This window comes from Ceratosolen solmsi, unplaced genomic scaffold, assembly GCF_000503995.2.
Source record: "Ceratosolen solmsi marchali unplaced genomic scaffold, CerSol_1.0 scaffold93, whole genome shotgun sequence".
In the NCBI taxonomy this organism is placed as follows: domain Eukaryota; kingdom Metazoa; phylum Arthropoda; class Insecta; order Hymenoptera; family Agaonidae; genus Ceratosolen; species Ceratosolen solmsi.
In genome coordinates, this window is record NW_011948453.1 from 688,032 (window position 1) to 713,626 (window position 25,595).

Consider the following 25,595-nt stretch of genomic DNA (forward strand, 5'->3'; position numbering starts at 1 on the left):
AAATACAAAGTACATAATAAATAATGATAATGTACTATTTGTAAAGTATTAAAAAATTGAATTACTATTAAATTCATTGCTAGATAATGCCTTGCATTTAGTTAGATAAGTCTTATGTCTTAATTAAATATATCTATTACTGTCTATCAGATAGTGTTTGAACTAAATAATAGTAGTCGTTTAAAATTATTGTACAAATTTTAAATATGATACAAAATTAGAATACAATTTATTATTATTTAAAAATCACCTTTAAAATTTTTTTATTTACTATTATTTCAATTTCAAACGTATTTTAGATCAATTGCATACTATTTTTTATTACATTTACTTATTAATATAGTAATATATGTATGTAAAATTTACTTTAACATCATTTTTTTAACAACACATGAAAAATAAAAATGAAATCATTCAAGAATTTAATTTTTGAAGAAAATAAAATTCTAAAAACATTATAATAAAATATCAATTATATATAAAAACTGTCAGATAATGAAATATAAATACACTTCAAATACTAAATTTTACAAATATTTTCTTTGAGAATATAATTTTAATACATACAAAAAATTGAAGTATATCATTTCTCCATTGTTATATTGGGAATCTTAAAAATTATTTTAATTTTTATTTATATTTGGATGTGCCTTAGTATGTTTTAGTATTTCTTAACCCAATGTCAGTTTTGACGGAGGAATTTAGAAATTAATGGATGATCATTGTTTCTGTGTGGAGATTCTTCTAATAAACTATTGAATGATTTTAATCAGTTTTAATTAAATAATCTTTCTATTTTGAAATTGTTATAGAGAATTATTATATTAAATTATTAAACTTTCCAAAAATAATCATGGTACAAATTTATTTTAGAATTTCGATCATTCCACAAACAAATTTAACAGAGCTTATTACGTAATGTAAACAAATATAAAGGAAATCGAGCTTCATCTCTATTGATAAAAATTGTTACGAATGTCAATCGAAATTATTTCAACAAAAAATATTTTTTTTAATTTTCGGAAGTTTCTGTTACTATATTATACATTATTGAGTTATTATTATTAAATCTTTATTATTATTCTAAATTATAATTATTATAAAAAATTATATAAATATGTTCATAATAAAACATTAATTTTATCATTAATTTAAAGATACATCATTATCATGAAATTGCATATTTTAATTTCTTATTAGATTAGTTACAATTCAACGTTACAAATGTTTCATGAGTATTTCTGTAAGCGCTTAATCAAATTCAGGTTACACAATTTCAATAAAATAATAACTAATAGAATTAAAAACTAAAAAAAGTAATTTAGTTGCTTCAAACTCATTAAAAAATACGTACAAATAAAAATTAAATGTTTTAGATAAACTTTGTATGTTGTTTGTTATTGTTGACAGAATTTTTAAATATTTATGACTCAAAACTGATACAAAGTTTTAATTTTTTAAATTTCTGTATTAATAATAATAAATTATATCAATAAATTATAATATTTTATTATATTAAATATTTTAAAATGATTTATTACTTTTACTAATGTAGCGAATTCGAAAATAACCACTTAGAAAAGGTTACTCTAAAAACGTTTGCAAAGCATAATAATCATAATGAATGTCTTTGTTTTTATATATAAACATTAAATCTGCGTAAATTTATGAATTTTACATTATTACTGACTTTGTTTTACTTATTTTGAATAAAAAATTAAAATGACAAAAAAATTTACCATTGCAAAGTAAAAAGTATTTAGTATAAAATTATACAACATAACAGTATTGGTTTTTCACAATATCTGATATTCTTCATTTCTTGTTAAAGTAATTGACACTATATTATAAATTCATTTTTTAAGGATGTAGAAACTACTTCAATTATTGATATAAAATTGATACATATCTGAATAATCTGAAAAAGAAAAACGTATATCATCGAATGTATCGCAACAATTAACTTATCCCCATCTAGTTCCGTTTCTTATAAACCACTGGAATTGCTGCGCGGCTCCCTAAAATAAAAAGATTTGTGATTCATGTGAAATCCAAAATTAATTTCGACACGGTTTTTTCATAATCTTCATTATTGTTTATAAATAATTAATGGTAATGACTATTTACAAATTTTAGTATTAATATAAAATTTAAGGAAATTATTTGAATCATTAGAATATACTCATACTTTAAATAATATTTTAAATAATTAGTATTTTATTAATATTTAAATAAATAATTGATATTGATCTTCCCTTTACAACATTATTAAATACAATTTATATAGTTAGGTTGTATTTCATTTAATTTTAATTAAATTTTTTTATTTACTTAAATTTTTTTTGTAAATTTTTAAATATATAAATAATCAAATTTTTATTCTAAAATTCTTTAATTTGAAATATATTATGAATATCGGAAATACATTTGAAAAAATATTTTTTAATTTCTATTTTTTATTGATTTATTTCATACTTTAAACTAGATTTAATTTTTATCAAGCCTCATATAAAACGATGTTAAAAATAATGTATAACATCTAGTTTGTTTAATAAATAAGTAATTTCATAGTATTTAAATATTTATATATTTATATATTCAATCAAGTTTCAAAAATGTAATATAATATAAATAAATTAGATAATTTAAATATATTTAAAAACAGGAATTTATATGTATATTTATATTATATAATTTTGTAAACAATTGCAAAAATAGTAGCTATACGTAAATAAACTAATATTATTACAATAAGAAAAAATATCTCGAGCTAGTAAATATATTCTCGATATTTCATACATTATTTATGTACAATTTGTGAGATAGTGAAAGCTGTAATATATTTATAAAATTTTAAAAATAAGTTTCAAAATTTAAGTAAATTTTATTACAATTATTGCCACTAAAACGATCACTTTTATCTAACAGTATTTAGTTAAAAGATTTATAATAAAGGCTGAGAAAAATATAAGAAAACAAACCTACTAACCGTAATAGTCGCACCAAGGAATTTACCAAATGTTTGTGTCATACTAATTGCGGCATTGAGTACTTGGTTACGAACTAATCCTTTATCTTGGTACAATGAACTTCCATTGCTTAAGCCATCGAAATTTCCGAACAGGGGTGAAGGATAAGTCCAGCTTGAGGATCTCCATTTTGTCGTCGTTCTTGTAGATATAGTTGTTGCTCTTGCTGTAGAAGATTGGATTGCTTTACCAACATTCTACAAAAAAAGCAATAATATGTTATCGCTTAAAATATTTCTTTCTTATTCTAATGACTTAAATAAATTATTGAATTTTATTGTATTAACGCTCGATATTATTCAATGGTTTATCAATACAATTTAATTTACATTTAAGTTTTTCATTATATGAAAAATAATTACTTATATTTATGTATTCGATTAAAATTTATTCGATTTTATAAAAATTATTATCAAAAAATTAATTCAATATTAAAAATACTCCAATTAATGAAATAGTTAATTTTTAATTCTATATAAATATAAATTTCATAATAAAATTTATAAATAAAAATCTAATGTATATTATTTTATAATAATTTCAACAATTTATTTTTAATATGTTCATAAAAAATATGAATATATTTATATTAGTAGCAGAAAAATTTGTTTGGCAGAAACATATTTCTGTATAGGTTTTCTCTGGCTTAAACTTATTCTATTTTTATATTAAAATTTTTATATTTTAAATTATATATTATTATGTTTTGTATTATTATTAATAAATTTAATATTCTTTTGTATAATGAATAAAATACAATTGTATTGAAAATTCAATTGCAGTCTTAATGAAATAAAAATAATAAAATAATTTAATTCTGAAATAAAATAGAACTGAGTACATAAATAAGTGATAAAATTAATATAAAATTTATTAGTAATTAAATATTCCTTTTATAATGTCTATTTAAATTGTAAATACTTTTAGATAATCAATTATAAGGACCTAATTATTCTTTTAATCATATAATTGAAACGTTCAACATTAATGAAATCATAAAATTAATTTCATAGCTTCTATAAGTATTAATTTCGAAGGAAAATGTTAACATCCAATTAAAAATATAAACTAAAACTATAAAATAATTTATATTTAAATAAATGTAAACTCTACATAAATATTATATTTTTTATTATCATGATTATTAAAAATTGTAAAAATTATAAAAATTGTAAAAATTATAAAAATTGTAAAATTTATAAAAATTGTAAAAATTACAATAAAAACATAGTAAATTCACAGAAGTAAATTCTAATTTAGTAAAAATTGTAAAATTTATAAAAATTGTAAAAATTACAATAAAAACATAGTAAATTCACAGAAGTAAATTCTAATTTAAATACGTAATGCCAAAAAAGCAATGTAAAATTATTTTAGCAACCTGTTGATATTTATAAAAATTGAAATAATATTAATTCCATTAAAATAAATTATTATTCAAGAAATTACTTTAGTTAAAAGAAATTGAAATGAAAAAAGAAATATTTAATAAATATAAGAGATAGAATGAAGGTAAGGTCAGAAAAAGAAATTTACGGATTGTTGAAGTTGTTCATTTAGTAAATTGATTGGCGTGGATGGTTCAATGATTTGGTCATTAAATTGAGACTTCATTGCTGGTTCATTGCTGCTGCCTGTAAATGGTAAAAAGCTAGTTCTAGATATGGCCATTTAAAATAACACAAATAAGTAATTGGTTGTTTGACTCAAAACCTGATCTAGATTCACTTATTAGTGGTAAACACGAAAATGTCCTGTAATTTGTTAAAATATTGCAAATATGCAATGTTTATATTTGTACAGAAATAAGTATCTCATTTTAATTTGGTTAGTATTCGTACTTATATTTAGGATGAAATATTTTGTGATAATAATATAACAACTTAAAATTTTGAATGGCAATATATACAAATTTCTTTATATATTATATATACTCATAAGATTTTTTCAATAATTAAGAAAATTTTAATTATAACTTGATGTATACTAAATAATATATTTTCATTATAATCAACTATAATTATATAAATCATAATATCTAACTATATTTCCCAATTCTTTTTTATATAAATTGATATAAATATACTTTCATTTCGACTCATTATTTACATAATATCAATTTTAATTATAATAATAAAATAATTATAAATAATTCATAAGCAATTTAAATTATTAATTCAATATTTTACCATTCATATTTTGAGTAATCTGCAGAAAAGTCGATAAAAATTTAGTATCATCCTTAGAAGAATATATTGCCGGAGATTGTTCGGTAATTGTCGGCATTGGTGTTACAATTGTCATCTCTTTAGCAAAAACTGTATTGTAAATTGTGTCTGTTTGACCCTGTATATTAGTAAGTACATTTGTTGATGTATCAATAGATTTTGAATTATTTTGTCGTTCTACTGATTCGATCGAAATAACTGTTGATCTTGAAGCTACAGTTGTAATATTTTGTGCCGTTGGAGATAACGTTTTAAGAGTTGAAGCTGACTTTTTAATCATCGGCCTTGTAGTTTTCAATGCAAAAGGATTGCTTCCAAATATTGTTCGTAAGAAATTAGTTGCAAATGCTTAATTAAAAAATATTGAACAATTAAACTTTGTTAAATATTTCACAATTTTCTAAAATACAAACTTTTAAAATAAAAAGTGTATTCTGAAAGAAATTATTGTACTCTTAAATTTCATTAAATAAAGTCGTATTTAAGGCAATAAATGTATTTACATATAATTTTAACTTTTTATATATCAAAGTATTAAAAATTAATAATAATTTATGAAATATTAATAATAATGTTATTAATTATTTAGAATTTAATTTAGTATAAATAAATCATATAAAGAAATGAATTTTAATTACGAATTATCCACAGACAATATAAATTAATTAGATAATTTAATAAATAGTTTATCATTAATGAATATCGAAAATAAGTTTAATGTCTAAATTTTCTAGAAATTTTTGAATAAAAATAAAAGTTTATAATAAGTAAAAATTTTACCAAGTGGTGCAAAAAGAGGAACCTTAGATGTAGTGCTTGGTTTAAATCGTTTAGTAGTTTTCGGCATATTATTTATATTAGCGGATGCTGAAGTCGTCATTGTTTTCAAATGCCCCAACATAGATTGTAATGTTTTCGATGTGGATGTAAAGTGTAAATTTAATGATTTACTCATCTTTGGTACCCTTGATGTAGTCATGGAAGTCATTGGCATCGTGCTAGGAGTTACAGTTCCCATTGATATCACAGAGGATTGTTTGTAACCAGAAAAAGTTCTAATAGGTTTCCATGTATAAGGCATTGTAGATTCAATACCAGGTAGCTTTGTCGTGGATAGTGGTACTAAACCGATGACTGTAGGCTGAGAAGATGAACTAAGCAGACTTGACGACATCTTAGCCATTTTACGAGGTGTGTTCATTTGATAAGAATTTGGTGATACATTTGATAGTTGAATCGCTTTTGGGGAACGGAATGAAGCACTATTTGTTAATGTTCGTCCAAGTACAAGAGATAGGATCTATATAATATTCAAAGTATTTTTAAAAAATTAAATTAGTCATTCTTAAAATACTACATTTTGATTCTCAATAACAATGTATTATTGTATATACAAACATATTGTGAAGTATCAAATTAGTGGCTTTATTCAGTTTCATTTAAAATGAATGTTGAAATATTATTAAAAATCGTCGTTTGTGCCAAATTTGTATAATTAATACAAGTTTTATATAATATAAATCATTTATATATAAATAGAATTGAAAAAAAATAATTTATGATTTTCTAGCATTGATTATTTTTATTTTTTACATTCTCACTGTATTAAAAAAAGTAATGTTTATGGTATATTTCCATGTTATTTTCTTCTTAAATATAATACACTTAAATTTAATAGTAATAGAAATATCCTCCAATGAAATAAAATGATTGATGTTATTTAAATTTCAGAAATAATATCATATCAATAACTTTTAAATAAAAAGTAATTGCAAGATAGAAATTAAAAAATGTATTAAAGTGTGAAAGATCCCACAATAAATTTATGAAATAGATCGTCATATTTCATTTTCTCCCTCCTATCAATCCATTTACACTTTATATTTGTTTAAATACAGTTCGACTATACGGTAGTGATTTTTACTAGAAATGTACCTATGTAATTTGCGGTGCAATCAATTTACTGTGTGGACTGATATAAAATTCGATATTAAAATATTCGAAGTTATAAAAAAAATTATTTAATGAAATGTTAAAAGTACGAAACCATACAACAAATTAACATAAATATATATTATTTTGATTTTAGATATTTTCTTCTATACGTTTTTATTCTGTCATATTGCATTTTTTAATAACTTAATAGCTTTAATTTCAATTATATTTCTATTATAATTTTATAGCTTTAATTTAATTCCAATTATTAATTCCAATAATCCAAATATTGTATTATAATTGAAAAAAATATGAAGTTCAATTTAATATAATCAGAACTTAATTCAATCGAATATTTATTCTCACGAATATAGTATTTTAATATTTCGAAAATATAATAAATATCCTCAGAAATAAGACATGCTTTACTTATTTAACACGTACTGTATTTGATTTATTTATATTCAATAATGTATAAATTCTTCTTATCGTGAAATTTTTAATAAATATATTATCATTTTTAACATCATTAATTCATCATATCAATCCATTCACAAAGTAATAAAACATGATACATTATACACATTAAATAAACATATTTATTGAAAATAGAATTAAATTAATTGAAGAAGAGAATAGAAACTCAAGTTTAATGAGTATAATTAACTCAATCGTGTTACATGTTTTTTTTTTTTAAATATGCATGAGAAATATCACATTCATAAATCGCCCCTAAAATAGCCTGCCAGAAAACAATTAATAATGAAATAGACTAAAGTTTAAATGAGAATCAAAACACTGACCAGTCACCCTTCACATATTGATTATATATAAAAACTGGTGAATTATAGAGGTAAAAACCTCTTATTGATAAATTTATGTTATTCTTACAATTTTTAAAATAATTTATTTATTAATAATTGTAATAAAATAAATCGCAAATTGAACAATTTTAGTTAAATTATGCTTACTTTATTTGTAAGTAGTTGCTCTATTTTTGTAAGTGTTTTTGGTGTAGATTCATTTAAACTTGGATTTTCCAGCTACAACAGATGTTTTCGTATATATATATTTATTTGATTGAATAATTAGACAATATGGATAACGTATATAAATAATAATATAACTGTAAATAATTTATTATAAATAATTAAATAATACCTGAATTGCTTCTATTATTATAATATTTGAAATTTAATATTAGAAAATATTTTTAATTACCAGTAAGATTAATAATTCTTTACATTATAATATTAATAACATAAACATAGTTAAAATACCATTACTAAGAAATATATTTCAAAATTTTTAATGCGCAAAATATAATTAAATTAAATTAATGAAAAATCTAAAATCAGTCTAAGTTTGCAGCAAATATATTGGTTTTATTTTATAAATCAGAATAAAAAAACAAATTCATGTTGAGAATTACAGCGTTACAATTATTATAAATATTAAGTATAATTAAAATATTTGCAACTAATAACGTTAATTTCAGTAAAATTAAAAAAATAAGAAATTATTAAAAATCAAACAATAAAGTATCTACATAAATTACCAAAGTATTTAGGAAAGATAGATCATCAAATGTATTGCCAAAAGCGTTTGGATTTAATGTTACTGGAGATTCAATCGTCGAAAATAATTCTTCACTTGATATTATTGGAGTATGTGTCATTACCGAAGCTTCTGTTATCATTGTTTTTAGATTCTCCATTATTGGTGATAACGCGGTTGGAGTCGTTACTCTTGTAGTTGCTGGAATAGTAGGACTTTCTATTTTTGGGACTGAAATGATTGTTGCCCTTGTTGTCTTTTTTGGAGTATCAATTAAAGAGTTAATAGTGCTTGATATCGGATTTAATATCTCGATCATATTTTTAACTGGGCGTACTGAAGCAGTTAAATTTTGTATATTACTGCCGTCCTTTATAAAACAAATTTTTTTTTATTAAATTATAAAGAAAAAATGTTTATAAAAATAATGCTACATCTCGCATATTGAATTGATATTAAATTTTAACACATTTCAAATATAAATAATTTGACAAAATGATTTGAAAACATAAATTCAGTTTCGATTTAATTCGATGAATTTAATTTCCATTATTTAAATCTTTCTAACTTAATAAGATGATTATGCATAGATGATGAGTGATTTGTAATTAAAGAGAATTTAATTTAAAAATATTTAAATAACATTTAAACTAGGTAACCTTTAAATATTTGAAGCAATTAATGATTCTATCAATAGAAAATTTATTATGCCGAAAATATAATCCGGAAGATGATTGTATGGAAGATTAGGTGTTGTCATCATTTTAGTGTTATTTTTAATATTAAATAATTTAATCAATTTAATATCACATGAAAGTGAAAAAATATTTGTTTAACGATATTTTATATAAATAAAAATAAAATATTCTGTCTATACTAAATAAAAACCTAATAATGTTCTAGTTCAATGATATATAAACCCCTTATACATAATATACTCCAATATTATGATCATTAAATATTTTAAATAATAATATTAGATCAGCGATACAAAATAAAAGTTAATTTAAGCTATAATTTGAAAATTTTAGAATTATTATTATTCCATACAACTTTTAAATTTTAAATAAAATTAATTTAATTTAACAATAATATTTTCATTTTATTCTAATTATTATAATTACTTTAATTTTAATCATATATTTTATTTTAAATATTTTTTATTCAATATTTTCAAATCATAATATTATATTCAGTATGAGTGTTCATAGTTTAATAATTATTTTCAGAGATTTAAATTAATATTATTTTATTTACTTTGTGTATTTTAATTGTGTTTTTAAAACTAGAAAATTAAGTACATATTAAAAATATAATAATTGATTACATTAAATGAAAAATTAACTAATTATTTTTAATTTAAAAATTTACAGATGTTACATTTTTCTTTATGTTAAAAACGGAATTAATATCCGGAAATCCAAATACGAAAATGCAAACAGAGAATTTTAATTAATTACATTAATTAAATAATAAAAAAATATTGATTGGAAAAATAAATTATGTTTTATGTTCTATTTTTTTACCTGTTGTAAGCTTACAGAATTACGTTGACCTTTATTTTCACTTATTCTATCATGCTGATATTCATCTTTTGATTGATAACTATCAATAATATGTCGATCTTGTTGGCTACTGATGATATCTGGTAAGGTACTACTGGTAACCATTGCTATCTATAAAGTGGTTAATATTACAATCTTTAATTTTAGTATTATTTAATTAATCATTAAATATAGAGTGATATCAATTTGACTAATATTATATATTTTAATAAATAAAATTGAAATATCGAAAAATTAATTTAATCCGTAATTTTAAAAATATCAATTTTAGAAACAAAATTTCTTCTATTAAAACTAAATGATATCTAAAAAAGGACAATCCAAATTTGTGAATACATAATTTATTCGTAAAATGATTATTGATTATTATAAATTTAAAATAAAAATAGCACTAAAATTGTATATATACAATATATTATATATAAATAAATGTTTCGTGTTCTTTATGAAATCATAAGAAATGTATTATAGGTTAAGTAACAAATATAATAAGAAAATTACACCCTTTTATATAGTCAGTTAATATAAAGTAAAAATAAAATAAATTACAGGAAAATATTTCATGAAATAAATTTAGTTTTTAAAAAACAGATATCAATTTCTGTTAAAAATTTAATAAATAATACTAGAAAGTATTTAAAAATCTTATTTAAATTCAAATCAATCTAATAACAAATAAAATATATTATTTTAAGTTAAATAAGCAGAAATATTTCAAGTATATTTTTGTCGTTCTATGTTTCTTTCAAAGTAAGATGAAAATATATATTATACCGTTTTTATAGAGTCGCTGTCAATACTACCGACTGGAAGATCAAAACCAGTGAGTCCACTGATACCTAGAGTATTGTCAACTTCATTCAGCATGTTGAAACTATTCTGTGTATTGACAGCGGCATCATGTTTCGGTTTATTAGATATATCAGTATTTCTATTACGTACACCTAGACTATTAGCTTGATCATTAAATAAATGAGGCTTCTTAGTAGTATTTGCTTCAAGAGAAAATACAATTTCCACTGGATTACAGGTAGGATCTGGTATTAATGTTCCATTGGGAAACTTACGAACGAGTTTTCCATTTGGATATACTCCAAATATAACATAAGGACTATTAATGTTTCTTGAATAAATAAGATTATTCTCTGGACGTTTTCTGACTATAGTTTTGTTTGGATATATTCCATAAATTAAATAGTCTCTTAACGAAACATTCGTAGATGAATTAAAGCTTATTATAGGTCTTGAAGTAGATGAATTGATCAGTTCAATATTAGGATTTAATGTTTGTTTAACCGAATTTGGAATATTAGTTAATAACGTTGGCGCAGAAGACATTATTGTAGATGAAATCATTTTACTATGTATATTTTTCAAATTCTCTGAAATAGTTGGTTTGGCTGTAACAGCTGAATTTATATTTAATTGTTTATTGGTATTAAGGAAAAATGATTTTAAAAAAGGCAAATAATGGGTATTTAATAGCAAATGGTTCTGTAAGATAACTATGATTTGATGATATCATGGCACTACCCGTTCTTTGAGCGGTGACAAATGTAGGATCCTGGAAATGGTTAAATATAATTGGACTGACAGTTGTAAAATTTGTATTTGATTCGATCACAGTAGGTACATTAGTAGATGCTATATTATTTGAATCATTTATAAGTGCAAACGTAGATATTTCATCGACTATTGGTAAGAATTATGTTTAATTAGTAGTTAGTAAATCTAATTTATGTACTTGGAAATTAATTGGCACTTTAGAGTTTTGCATTGTATTTAAAAATTACGGCATACGGGCATTATAAAGTTTACTGCTACTTATTAAATTTATAATATTACTATTTGGAATATTAGAATTTGGAATAATTGATACTGGATAATAAGATAGTTGTATAATCGAGCTAGGTAATGAAGAAATTTGTTGTGTATTTGCATTAATAAAGTTTATGTCTAGAAATAAAATGGTAGATAGTAAAATAGTAGTTTCAGTAACTAATGAAGTCTTATTATCAATTTCTACTATGATATCATTAATAATAGTTATAATATTTTAAAGGTATACTTTACAGAGTTTTATAAAACTTAAGAAAATTTATCAATCAAGTTATATGTAAAATTATATGAAGGATCAATAATATTTCTAAAATCATCTGAAATACTTTTTGTGTTCTTCATAGATTTAGTAATTTTATTATCATACAAAATATTGTTAAACGTAAAATTATATTTCACATTTATTTGTATATGCTTAAATATTTTTAATTTTAACTTTTTATCTATATTATTGAACAATTCTTTTTGTTTAATTAAAGGCTCAGTACCTGCAGGGTAAGATATATTTGTTCCTTTCATAATACTGAAATTTGTTTCTTTGTTCCAAATATTTGAAAAATTATTTAAATTGGTAATATATTTATTATGTATTAATTTCATTATTTCTTCTGGATGAATTGTTGTTAATAAATTGTTTTTTTCGTTGTCCAATATCGTTGACATAAAAGGTCTATTAGCATTAGTTCCTGTTTTTGTCAAATTTAAGAATTCTTTAAATCTACTAGTACTTATTTTGGGTATAGTTTTAGTAGAAGTTAAAATATTTGACAATGAATTGTTTATTATTAATAATTTTGGTTCAACCGGAATATCTTTAGTAGCTTCTAATGAAGATCGATTAATTTTTAAACTGTTGGATGGTAGTAATTCATCTGAATTTTTCAATTTCGTTTTATTAATAAAATTATGAAAATTACTTGTATTATTAACAATAATTGCTTTTTCTTGTTCTAAAATATCTAGTTTCGTAATATTTATTGGTTCTTGTCTGATTCCAATACCTATAGAAGTAAATTGAGTCGTTTTATTATTAAGTGTAGATAATTTAATATCTAGAGGTAATTTACTTCTTGTTGATTGTTCGAAAGTATTTAATTCTTTTTGTATTGGAGTTACCTTCGCAACTATCGAGTTCTCAGTTAAATTACTAATAGAATCAATATTATTTAATGACACAGACGATATAAAAGGTGTAGGGATACACTCTGTCGAATTAATTGCAATGTTTGATATAGTTAATATTTCAGTATTATTCAAGTTCATTTTCTTTTCAGGTGATAATATTGGAATATGAATAGTAAATAATTTATTTAGATGTATATTATTATTTACTGAATGAAATACTTGTGTAGTTAATTCAGAATTTTTCGACATAGAGCTGTTAGAAATAGTTGTATTAGTTATTATGCTATCAATATTCACAAGAGTATTAGATATATTATTGGCATTATTTTTATTAAGCGCTTTATTGCTCAATATTTTTTTAATATCTCGTATATTTTCAAAATTATTTATTGATTTTGAAGTAGTTACTATATGAAGAGAAACAGTTGTTTTATTATCAGCGTATGAAAAATGAGTATCATTAACAATACTTGATATAGTTACTGGCATTATTTGTGATACATTATTATTAGAATTCATTGCATTGAAAGGATTATTAGCGATAACATTACTAATAGGGATAGCTTTACCAAACACCCATAACTGACGTACGTCTGTTTTTTCATTGTTGGTAATATTCGTGGATTGATATAACGTTGATATCTGCGAATTTTCAGCGTTCATAACATTTATTTGCGTTGTCGAATCATTATGCTGAAATAAAAACATATTTTGTACGTTCTGTATTATATATACATCGAATATTGGAATCAGAAATAATCGAATATTTTGTTTTGTGAGATGATGAATATTATTTCACAAATAACTATAAACTGTTTTAAAAAAGTTATTATACAAATTTAATATCGATATACTACTAAATATCTTTTTCATTCTTTCCTTAACATTTTATTAATACATAATACCTACACTTCGATTCTAATTTAATTAAAATGTTATTTAAGTAGTTTAAAATATTACAATTTTTCTGAAATTTATATGAACTTTTTTAATTTGAAGCATTAAATAATCGAATTTTAATTTAAAAATTCTTGGATCTAATATTAAGATAGTAATCAATCCTAGTAAAAAACTGTTTTCTACAATTAATGGCATCGATTAAAGTTTTTTTTAAAAAAAATTTATAAAAATTATTTATTAATATTCGTTATTTTAATGAATAATCGTAAATTAATTATTATAAATCACGTCAAAGACGGTAATTTAAATTTTTTAATTCTTTTTCGAATTCTATAAAATTTATAGAAAGATAATACAACAAATTTGTAACTATGTTTAAGAGCTATATTTATGTGTAAATTAAAAAAAGAACTTATATATAACAGAAATCTGTTACACATAGATTATAGCATTTGAACTATTATGGATATTCTGTATCTATTATAGAATTCGATAATTCAAAATGCTTATATGAAAAACACTTTCTTTACATATTGTAATGTTACATTAATTTGAATAACTAAATATCTTTTCTATTTCGTTTATTTTGATATCTATGTTTCTTAAATCTATTTTTTACTATACCTGTTATATATATATAAAAAATTTTCATGGAAATCGCCATTATAAATATTTAAAAAACATCACTTCAATTCTAATGCATAATATTAATATTAATTCTTAATCATATTAATATAATTGAAAGAGTATTTGAATCTTCTATTAAAGAAAACTGATATAGTTTTGTAGTAATTTTGTTGTTTAATTTAATATTTTTATTCATTTAATATTTTATTTAAAGTTTACAAATACTTTAAAACGTTATTTTTTTAATCTGCTTATAAATTATGCTTGTATTTAATTAATATAAACATCAAAACCAAAAAAACAATATTCTAATTATTTTTTTATTGGTCGCTAATCTTTCAAAATTTTAATAAATAAATAATAGTTACATTTAGTGAAGAAATGAAATGGTGGAACATAAATATCAAATATTTTTTCATTGCATATTATAGAGTATACAAATAGAAAATCTTACTACAATTTAAATTTTATACTTTAGAACCAAAATAGATTAGCTAACTTCCTTTTTATTTGATTTCTTTCAATCAATAATATTTAAGGTAAAATAAATTATGAAATTAATAATGATTTATATTAATAATGGTATATATATATATATATATTTATTTATACATATATCAAAAGTAGATATTCAATACAATTTATGATCATTACAAATTTGTTTGAAAGTCTGTATGAATTAAATTAAAATTAATATTTATTTAATAAGTAAATTATTGTTAATTTTAAATTTTACCTGAGATAAAGAAAAATTTGTAGGCGTTGGTCTTCTTAAATAAAGTTCGGTACCTTTATATCTGGCACTAAATTTGGAAAGTGCACTTTTTGGAATAAGTCTCGATAAGGAATTCTGTTCATACATAAATATTCTATTAAAATGTTATTAATTGCTAAAATAAACTTATTGAAAATACTTTTTTAATCAATTTTTAACTTCATGTTTAATAATAAATAAACATATATTAAGTATGTCATTAATTTTATGATTTGATTTACTGCTTTATGTTTTTAATTATTGTCTATTGCTTAATATAAAGTAACTAAATTAATTACTCTTCAAAAATTTTATAAGCAGAAATAAATAAAATTTTTTGTACATTTATTATATTAATTATTAATAAAATAATCATTGAAGTATTTACAATAAAAATAATAGTTTTAAAGCCTATTTTTATCTAAATATAATTTAAAATTTCATTTTTACAAGTATATAGAAAATCCATTTAAATTTTAAAAACGTTAAAATTTTATTTAAACAAAGTCTGTATAAAACAAAAAATTTAATTACCACACTATTTGAATTTTTATAAATATTGGAAACTGCTGGCGATTGAAATCCTCGAGTACTCCACAATGGAGCTACAGTACTCCTCAAATATTCCAATATAGTATTGTTCCCAGTTTTAAAAATTGCTGTACTTTTTGATGGATTAAAAATATTTGTACTTTTAGTATTTCCAAATATTATATTTTGCGAATGTGGAAGTGATTCTTGTAAAAAAGTAGTTGAGTTGCTATCATTACTGCTCCATACTGTCCCGTTAATAATAGGCTTCTGTGTTACCGATAGCTGCTGACTCAATAATTCTCCCTCCGGTTTTACAGTTGTTTGATTTTCAAAAGACTTCGGAGTAATTGCAATACTCAACGGTTTCTCTATTGCCGATGGATAAACTACAAATACAGTTGAGTCAGTATAATTTACTAAAGCTGCTGCACTGGATTTATCATGGCTAATAGTTGAATTAACTGTATTATTAAATACATTCCAATCAGATTGCATTTCTCCTTTGGCATGAGCTTTCTTTGTAAAAAAATTGTTAGTCTTTAAAGATAGGCTATCATGTACAGTTAAAATATTATTATAAGCTGATGTATCCATTTCGTGTTCAGTAAAATTTTGCATTACTGTTTTGGTGTCAAAAGAAGGAAAGGTTGATGAAAGTATTAATGCTGGTGGCATTTGGTTTTCAAATATCTTCATTGTTGATGAACTAATGGAGTTAGTATTATCCATTTTCGCTAATCGTGTCGAGAATGAGAAGGATTTAATTGTTCGCATTGTTGTTAATAAAGTTGTTGGACCATCCATAGAATCATTTTTTTTCACTAATTTATGTATTTGACTCTTTTCTATACTCTCAAGACTTTTTCTGAATTTTAAAGCAATGACCTTTACGTCCTCGACATAACTTTTATCATTTTTTGATAATCCAAGAATCTTACGAGGTTTGATAATTATAGATAATTTTGTTGTAGGAAATAACTTATCTTGAAATTTATCTTCAATTTGAGATGATTTCGGTCCTCGAAACTTATTTTCTGTCAATTTAGATATTAATTTATATTTGTGTTCCTGATATTGATCTAATTGTGTTGAATTGGTTGCTTTATTTTTATAAATGTTTTTGTCAGTACTTTTCTCAATAGTTGAGATAATATTGTTAGATGGTATTTTTGAATTGACAGTATATAATTGGGTCTGCTTATATCTCGAAAATCTTGTTTGAGAATCTTGTAAATCCTTTTTCAATTTAGAAGTTTCCCAATTAGACTTCATAGAAGTTGTTTGGTACCATCGAGATCTCTCAGTAAATAAAATTAATTTTTGCATATTTTTTAATGTATTCTGATCTTCGTCATCTTTTAATTTCCTTATATTTTGATCTCTAATATGTATATATTTTGAAAGTGGATTAACGATTTCTTGATGTGTATTTGTTTCATCGAGGAGTAATTCAGGCTTCACTAATTTACGAGCATTGTCCAATTTGATTTTTGAACGAGTTGCAAATAATTCTAGTGCTGTCACTTTGTTGACCTGAAAAGTTTTCTTCTAAACACCTCTTTTTTAAAAATGCAATTTGGTTTACTTTTGTCACACCTCCATGTAGTTTTATAGTTTTAAATACATTCAGTTTCCCTAAGTCCCCCAAAGCATGATAGTGTAGAAAGAATAGTAAAGAAGAATTTTTGTTAGTACTTTATTTGATCGACAGTTATTTTGTAAAATTAGTTAGAATTCACTAACGATATATGAATGCATAAATTCCAGTAAAACCATACTTTAAATACAATTTAAATAAATTAAACATTTAGGACTTATTTTTGTTTTATTTTCATATTATGATTTCATCAAACTTATTTTATATAAGTTCATCCGTGTCCTCTGACTTAAAGTTTTTTTCATTTTCTCAATTCATTTGTTAAATTTTATTCTTCTTATTTTTTACATATTTTTTTTTACAAATATATATGTTCGGTAGGAGAGAAGAATGATATGACCAAGCGCAGAAAAGAAGCAGTCCATGAGACGACACGTTGCCTAAAGAACCCGAAGAATGAATTGACTGCCATTGACAGAAACTGAAAGTTTAATTAGCGAAATTATAAAATTGCGTATTAAATTCAAAAAAGAAATTTAATGGGAAATATTTCAAAATTTGTATTTATTTGACATAATTCTACATATCAAAAAAATTAATAAAGTATATTTACTAACTTGTTATTAGTAAGTGATCATTTTGTCTATAATTACGATAAAATTAAAAATGTAAAATTTTAATGAAATATGATTACATTAAAATGAAATAGCTAAGCTAAATATTGATTTATCACAAATATTTTTTATTTTTAATTAAATCACAAAACATAATTTTAATTTACAGCAATAAAATAGAATTAATTTATTGTATTAAGATAAATTCTACGCACAAAATATTTCTACATATATATCAATGTAGATATGTGCGAGTGTAATTTTCATCTACTAATATATATATATATATATATATATATATATATATTACTTATTTATTTAAATTATTTATTTAAATGTTTGTTTTATTTAGAAAAATAAAAATTAAAGAAATTATTGTTTTTTCCTCTTTATAATTAAATTTTATATACACTTTTAATAATAAACCAAATTAATAATAATACTTCAACAGTATATCTAATATATTTAATATATCAAAAGTATTCTAAATATAAATAAAATTTTATTTTAGTTAAATTATTTTTAAACTTTTATAAAAAATAAATAAAAAAAAAATCTTTAAAATATATTAAATTGTAAAAAAATAACAAAATACGCTTTAAATATATATATATATATAATATCTATATTTTAACAAACAAACAGTTTTAATACCTATTTCCATACAATAAAATATTAACTTTATGCTGTAATATATACGTAAAAATAAGTTTATGCTTGTACAAGAAGGTATATCCACACAAATCAATGTAGTACTATATGATTTTAACGTATAATAGATAAATTAAATTCACTTGTTTATATTTTTATTTATTTCTTAATTTATATACAAAAACGGCTGCTAGTAAAATATTAAACATTAATGCTTAAGAAACTCAATGTTTAACTTGTAAATTTTTAACTTGTAACGAAAATTTAGACAACATTGTATAGTAATAGAAATATACAAAGAGCAAATTATCTTAATCAATTGAGATGTATTTATTATTTAGTTTAAGTTGTAAAGAGTAGTTTAATTTAGAGCATTTCTATAAGTAATTTCCTATAAAAAGAGTAAAACATTTCATTTAATAAACAGTAACGACTCTTATAATAACCAACGAACAAGTAAACGTAATGACCCATTTTATTTCTATTTGTACTTAAATATATATTTATAGAACGTATGAAAACCACGCCTATAATTAAAGAGTGCCTAGAAAATTTACTTTCTCTCACGTGCGCCTGCCATGAACCCAAAATCACATGCAAACGGTGAACAACTAACCGGTTCATGATTCTGGGATACGTGATCAGCATAAACTCCTGCATAACTTTGCATTTTGTCAAAGAAAATCTATTTATAATTATTATAAACTCAAGTGACTGGATATGTTCTTTAATACTTATTAACAAATATGTCCGATCTGCTCTATTGCTAATCTATTTACACTACGTTGTAAACACAGCTATTAATTGAATTTTTCTTTCATTATCCCATTAAAGATAAACTTTAATTTAATGAATAATAAAGATTTATATACATTTTCATTCTTTAAACAATAATGTTTAGAGCTATTTTAAAGTAGTTTTAAAGATATCACAAATAAAGTCATAACGAACTTCAAGGTATACTTATTCCTTTTAATACGCATCAATTATATACTTGTAATATATAAATACATACTTCTAAAATGCAAATTTATATTGCTTCCATATTAGTATGCACTTAAAAATTGATCTCTAAATAAATTAAATCAAAATATAATATTCTACTTCCTATATTATTATATATAAATAAGTTAATTTTACATAAATTAGGGAATTTTCAATACGTACAAAATTCTGTATTTTTAATTAATGAAATAAAATTGACAATATAATATGAAAATATATTTAATACTCTAAAACGGAAATTTGTAATACCTTTACGATAATATGTTAGTGATATTTAACTGTAATATTAATAATTAGAGGGTGCATTAAAACTGTTTTCTTATTAATTTAATTTTTTTATTAAATTTATATTATAGTATGTAAGAGTCTTATTTGTTTATAATGAACCATACACCAAGTGATTTTTTTATGATGATACCAGCAGATATGCATTCTAAACAATAATAGTTAAACCATTCAGAAATGTTATTTCGACCCAAATGAAAAATAGGCGTAAGAATAATTAATAAAATGTTCATTATTAATTAGTTTAAACCTGTTTTATAAAAACGTATAAATGAATGATAAAGATAAATTTAATTAAATAGAATAAAGTATACATTCAAAAATGTAATTACTTACGTTTAGTGATGATCTCATATGTATATCGGTTTTCTGCTGAAAGAATTTAAATAGTTAATGTAAATATATTCAATAATTTTTCCCTATCTTAAAAATGTAACCCTTATGCTATTAACATAGCATTATAATAATTGAAGTAATATAAAAACAAAAAGAATTAAATAAAAAATTATATCTTATTTGAATATGTTTACCGATTTTCATCAATAAATTTATAATGACGAATTAATATTTTTATAAAATTATTTTAATTCAATGTCAAATAAGAATTTCGAATTTTAAGTGAACTGAAATTAATAAGCTGTAAATATTTGGCAAAATAAAAAATAAGTACAAATTTTTTTAATTAATCATTGATTTTATATTATTTGGTCTAATTTTTTATCATTTTTATTCATTATATTACTAAAAGTAACCACCCACTTATATTATTATAATTTGACAAAATTATACAATAAATTGTTCATGTGTGCAATTTATTCACCAATTGCGATATTCTAGCTTTGAACTCAGGTGGGTAATTATCAATTTCACTAAATTCTTCCTTTATCCTTCCATCTGTTATTTTTGCAAACGTTTTATTTCCTCTCCTCATAGTTTTTGAAATACTCACTTTAGTTGAATTTATTTTATTTGTTTGTACTAAAGTCGGTATTTCAACCGAATTAAATATTACTGGAGATGATGAATTAGCACGCCAATGTCCGGGACGTCTTCTTAATGTCCATCCTGGATTTCCATGTGCAGTATTCTCAGTTTTAAATGTTATGGCAGAAATTGGAGTAGTTGTCGTTGATGTTATTATTGCTGGAACTAATTAATTATGAAATATGTGATTAACATGTTTATCAAATCAAACATATTCTGTATTAAATATAAATAAATAATTGAATATAAGTGATTTAGATTCGAATGTATTTTATTTATATTGTTTATATTATTATATATGCATTTCAATAAATTGTTTTTCATATATCTAATAAATCTCTTCTTGCATGAGATCACTAAATTAAAAACAGTGATTATTATGAATTCATTGTATATAAATAATATATTAATGAATTGAATATACATATACCAATCATGTATGCATATATATGTGTGTGTGTCCGTGTGCGCGTGCATGTGTGCATATATGCGTATGTAAATAATAAAAAAATTTTTATTTAATATTTAATAATATACTTAAGTACAAAAAGTTTTGGTTTTGAGTTACATTTGATTATTTGATCAAAGCAATGAATGATAGACATTATATAAAATATAAAAAGTGTAATACTTTAACATAGTACAAATTACATAACTTTATTTAATCTATAATTTCTACTTTTACCTTGTTCTGTTCTAGAAATCGACGGTGTTCTTCCTCTGAATCCCAAACCACGATTAAAAAAATCTTCTTTTGAAGCTCTACGCGATTGATTATTTTGTCTAGAAGTTTTACCAACAGATATATTTCTTTTCATTTCAACATTTACTGTTGGTCTTTGTGAAGAAGTCGATTTTAATATCGTTCTCGAGGTAACAAAAGGTAGCGTTATAGATTTAAATGTGGGTCTAATTGTTGATACAGCCTTTGCTCTTTGAATATTTCTAGTTTTTGGCATTAATTCAGAGATTGTTGAAATAGGCGAAGTCCGATTTAAAGTATCATTATTAGTCATATCAATCTTATGTCGATTTCTAGAGCTATTTAACTTCTTAATATTTTGACTTCCAGTCTGTATTTCTAAAATTTTCGTATGTTCAGAGTTTCCTGGCATGGATTTGGAATTTAAATTTCTAGTATGGTAGTTAGGTTGTATTGATATATCATTATTGTTAATCATTACATTTATCTTTTTATTCTTTTCAATTCGACTTCCACCACGAACAGAAACATTGTTATTGATAACTTTCGAATTATTATGAGATATAACACTTTGAAATATTTGTTTGTCTTCTACTGCTTCTCTAATGTCTTGATTATTTAAAATGTTAGGTATTTGTGTAAAGGATGAAATATTATGTGATCTTCTTGCAGCATTTAAACGTAAAGGGGTTGTATTGATATGAACATTTTCTGAACTTGAAGCTGCAATATCATGATCATAGCGTAATTCTATTACATTTTTTTGCTGATTATTTCTGGACCGATTGTATTTGTCACTTCCCGTTGTTAAATTAAATTTATTATCAATATTGTCTAATTTTAATGTTAATTTATTATTTTGAAATTTAACAAATTGGTGATCTGTTTTTCCTGTTGGATTAACAATGCCTTCTTGTGTAACATACTTCATATTTAGTATGCCTGGTAAATATCGGTTATCACTATAATTTGTATTATTATCCTTATTGTCAGGTACACGATTTTTTTTTAACTTTTTACTATTTGGCTCTGAAAGTACCTTCTGTGAAATGAATTGCATTGATCTATGGTTAAACGATTTTTCTAATGGAACTTTTAAATTGCCTAGATTATCTTTTTCGATTACTTTAACCCATGAGCTTTTAATCGATTGATTTTGAAGAGGATTAATAAGAATATTTACACTATTATTACGGTTTGGCACATTCTTCCGACCTGTTATGTTTGTTCGTCTAGTATTAAAAGATCTTGAATCCTTATTAGATATAGTTACTTCTTTTTCAGTTTTTAATGTTGCAAAGCTCCTTAAAGGTTGCCGAAATAAATTGTGAGTTGTCGAAACTTTCTGCTTAATTCTATACGACTACAAAAAAGAAAAAAATTATACAAATTAAATTTTCTTTCAAGAAGTTCATACAGAAATTCAACTTATTTCTGTGACACACACCCATAAATACATATATACAATCTGTATTATAAAGGTGAATATAAAGCTATTATAAAGAATTAATTTTATTAATATGATATAATACATTTAAATATGTAAATTTAAAATATACAAAAACATTCATTTTTAATAAATGAATTATCTGAAATAAAGTCGAATAACATAATATTGTTAAAGATATATTGATTAAATAGGAAATAATAACTTTTATTTAATATAAAAAAATTATAAGAAAATTGTTCAAATTTTTTCAAAATACTAAAAAAAAAAGTAGTTTTTGTTACAACCACAACTAATATATCAATGATAAATCTATTTTTATTTATTAATTTCATTAAAGTTATTACAGAACACTACAATATAATTAAATAAATTATAAAAAAAAAACATAAGATTTACTAATTTTCAATGATATTATTATAAAAGATTTTATCACTAACAGAACCTTAACAAATATGAATATACATAAATTTTTACAACCTTACCTACCTAATGCGTATTCATTTTACAAGAGAATTTCGAAACCAGACTACGGTAAGACTTCCAGCATTTCTGGTACATTTATTGACTACCATATTCTCTTTGCACATTTTTAAAGATAATTTCTTTCATTGTAACATATTCTATAATATGTTTATATATGTTATATATAAATATTTTAATAAAAATAATTACAAAAAGTCTTATTGATTATCTCCTATACGGATTTTTACAAAAAATATAAATTGAAATGCATATTATAGGTATTTTCATATACAAATTACAATAAATGGATACAGAGTATTTGATGCATATTAAATATAAGTTCATTAAATTAAACTAGCATTAAACAATTAAATTATTATTAGAATTAATTGCATATTTTATAAATTATTTAGTAAAGATTAATTTATTCAAAAAATTTAAATACAATATTTAAAAGTACAATACGAAATAAATATTAATATAAAAATAAAAATTAATATAATATAATAAATAATTTATTAAAACTATAAAATTAATATTTCTAGTTGAAACAAGTATATACATTATTATATATTAGAAGATATTTTTTATTACTAATTATATTAATATTATTTCAATACTTACTTATTTAATTTTTTTGTATAATTTAATTATATAAAATCGTATAAACAAAACTTTAAGTGACTTGCGTAACAGATAATTTTAGGTCTTTCAGAAATTAAGCTACCATTAGTTATTTTTGTTTAAAATTTTTTATTGTAATAAATTCTGTTATTAATAATGTTAAATTAATCTGTTAAATTAATAACTGCTATTATTAATGTCCTTATTTAAATTTATTTATTATACATTTTATATGACAATATAAAATATTTTATATTGTCATATAAAATGTACACTGATATAGGAAACTATTAAGAAATGTTTTGAATACAGCTTTATTTTCTTATTTAAAATTATATTTATAAAGTGGATATCATATTCTACTAAAATAAAACTTAAAATATTTATGAGCTTTTTTTATTTATGTCTTTATTTATTATTTATTTTATGTATTATTTATGTCTTGCATGTTATAAATACTTATGTACTTATCCTATAATAAATATTAATAATGCTATTATTATCCTTACTTCTATATTGCAAAGATGAAGATGATAAATATTTTTAAAACCATGTGTTTTTGGATCATACTTCACTTATTGAAATCATACTTAAATACTGAACATACTTAACAATATATTTAAGTCTGATATTTTAGTATAAAATATTTAAATTATGTATTGCATATACTATTTTTATAATATAGAAATTACGTTACAGAAGAAAAGCTAATCTGCAACCTGTTTAAAAGTACACTAATTACAATAAATACGAGGTTCAAATTTATTTCTTTAAACTTACTATTTTATTTTTGGTTTATGTTATGCTAATTATATAATTAAAACATGGTTTTAACTATTTTTACTACTTTTTGTTAATTTTAAAAATGGAATAACACATTCATTGTAATACTTTAAAAGTTTCAAACAGTAACGGTTTATAATTAAATTCACTCACATTATTTATCTACAAATTTATTTAAAGATAAATTCTTTTAATCATAAATATTTTAAATTATTAATTTTTATATGGAAAAATTCTTGTTTACATTATTTAAATGTAGTGTGATATTTAATGTGAATAAGTACGTGATTTAATTGATACAAATATTGAAAAATTAAAAGTATACAAATTTTTTTTAACTTATA

The 25,595-nt window shown here is 21.8% G+C and overlaps 1 protein-coding gene across 1 annotated transcript; it reads right to left on the bottom strand.

Moving 5' to 3' along the window:
- Positions 1 to 1,931: 1,931 nt before the first annotated feature.
- LOC105366709 (mucin-3A) lies at positions 1,932 to 22,863 on the bottom strand. The gene is made up of 17 exons (XM_011505242.1): positions 21,909 to 22,863; positions 21,066 to 21,394; positions 20,582 to 20,617; positions 16,094 to 17,626; positions 15,542 to 15,655; positions 13,687 to 13,971; positions 13,221 to 13,356; positions 13,071 to 13,154; positions 11,848 to 12,006; positions 11,089 to 11,714; positions 10,276 to 10,425; positions 8,751 to 9,119; positions 6,038 to 6,557; positions 5,219 to 5,605; positions 4,566 to 4,663; positions 2,990 to 3,226; positions 1,932 to 2,018 (listed from the first exon to the last, which is right to left on the bottom strand). Exons 1-17 carry the CDS (start codon positions 22,861 to 22,863, stop codon positions 1,965 to 1,967), a joined length of 6,072 nt encoding a protein of 2,023 aa, XP_011503544.1. The 3' UTR covers positions 1,932 to 1,964.
- Between the last annotated feature and the right edge of the window lie 2,732 nt (positions 22,864 to 25,595).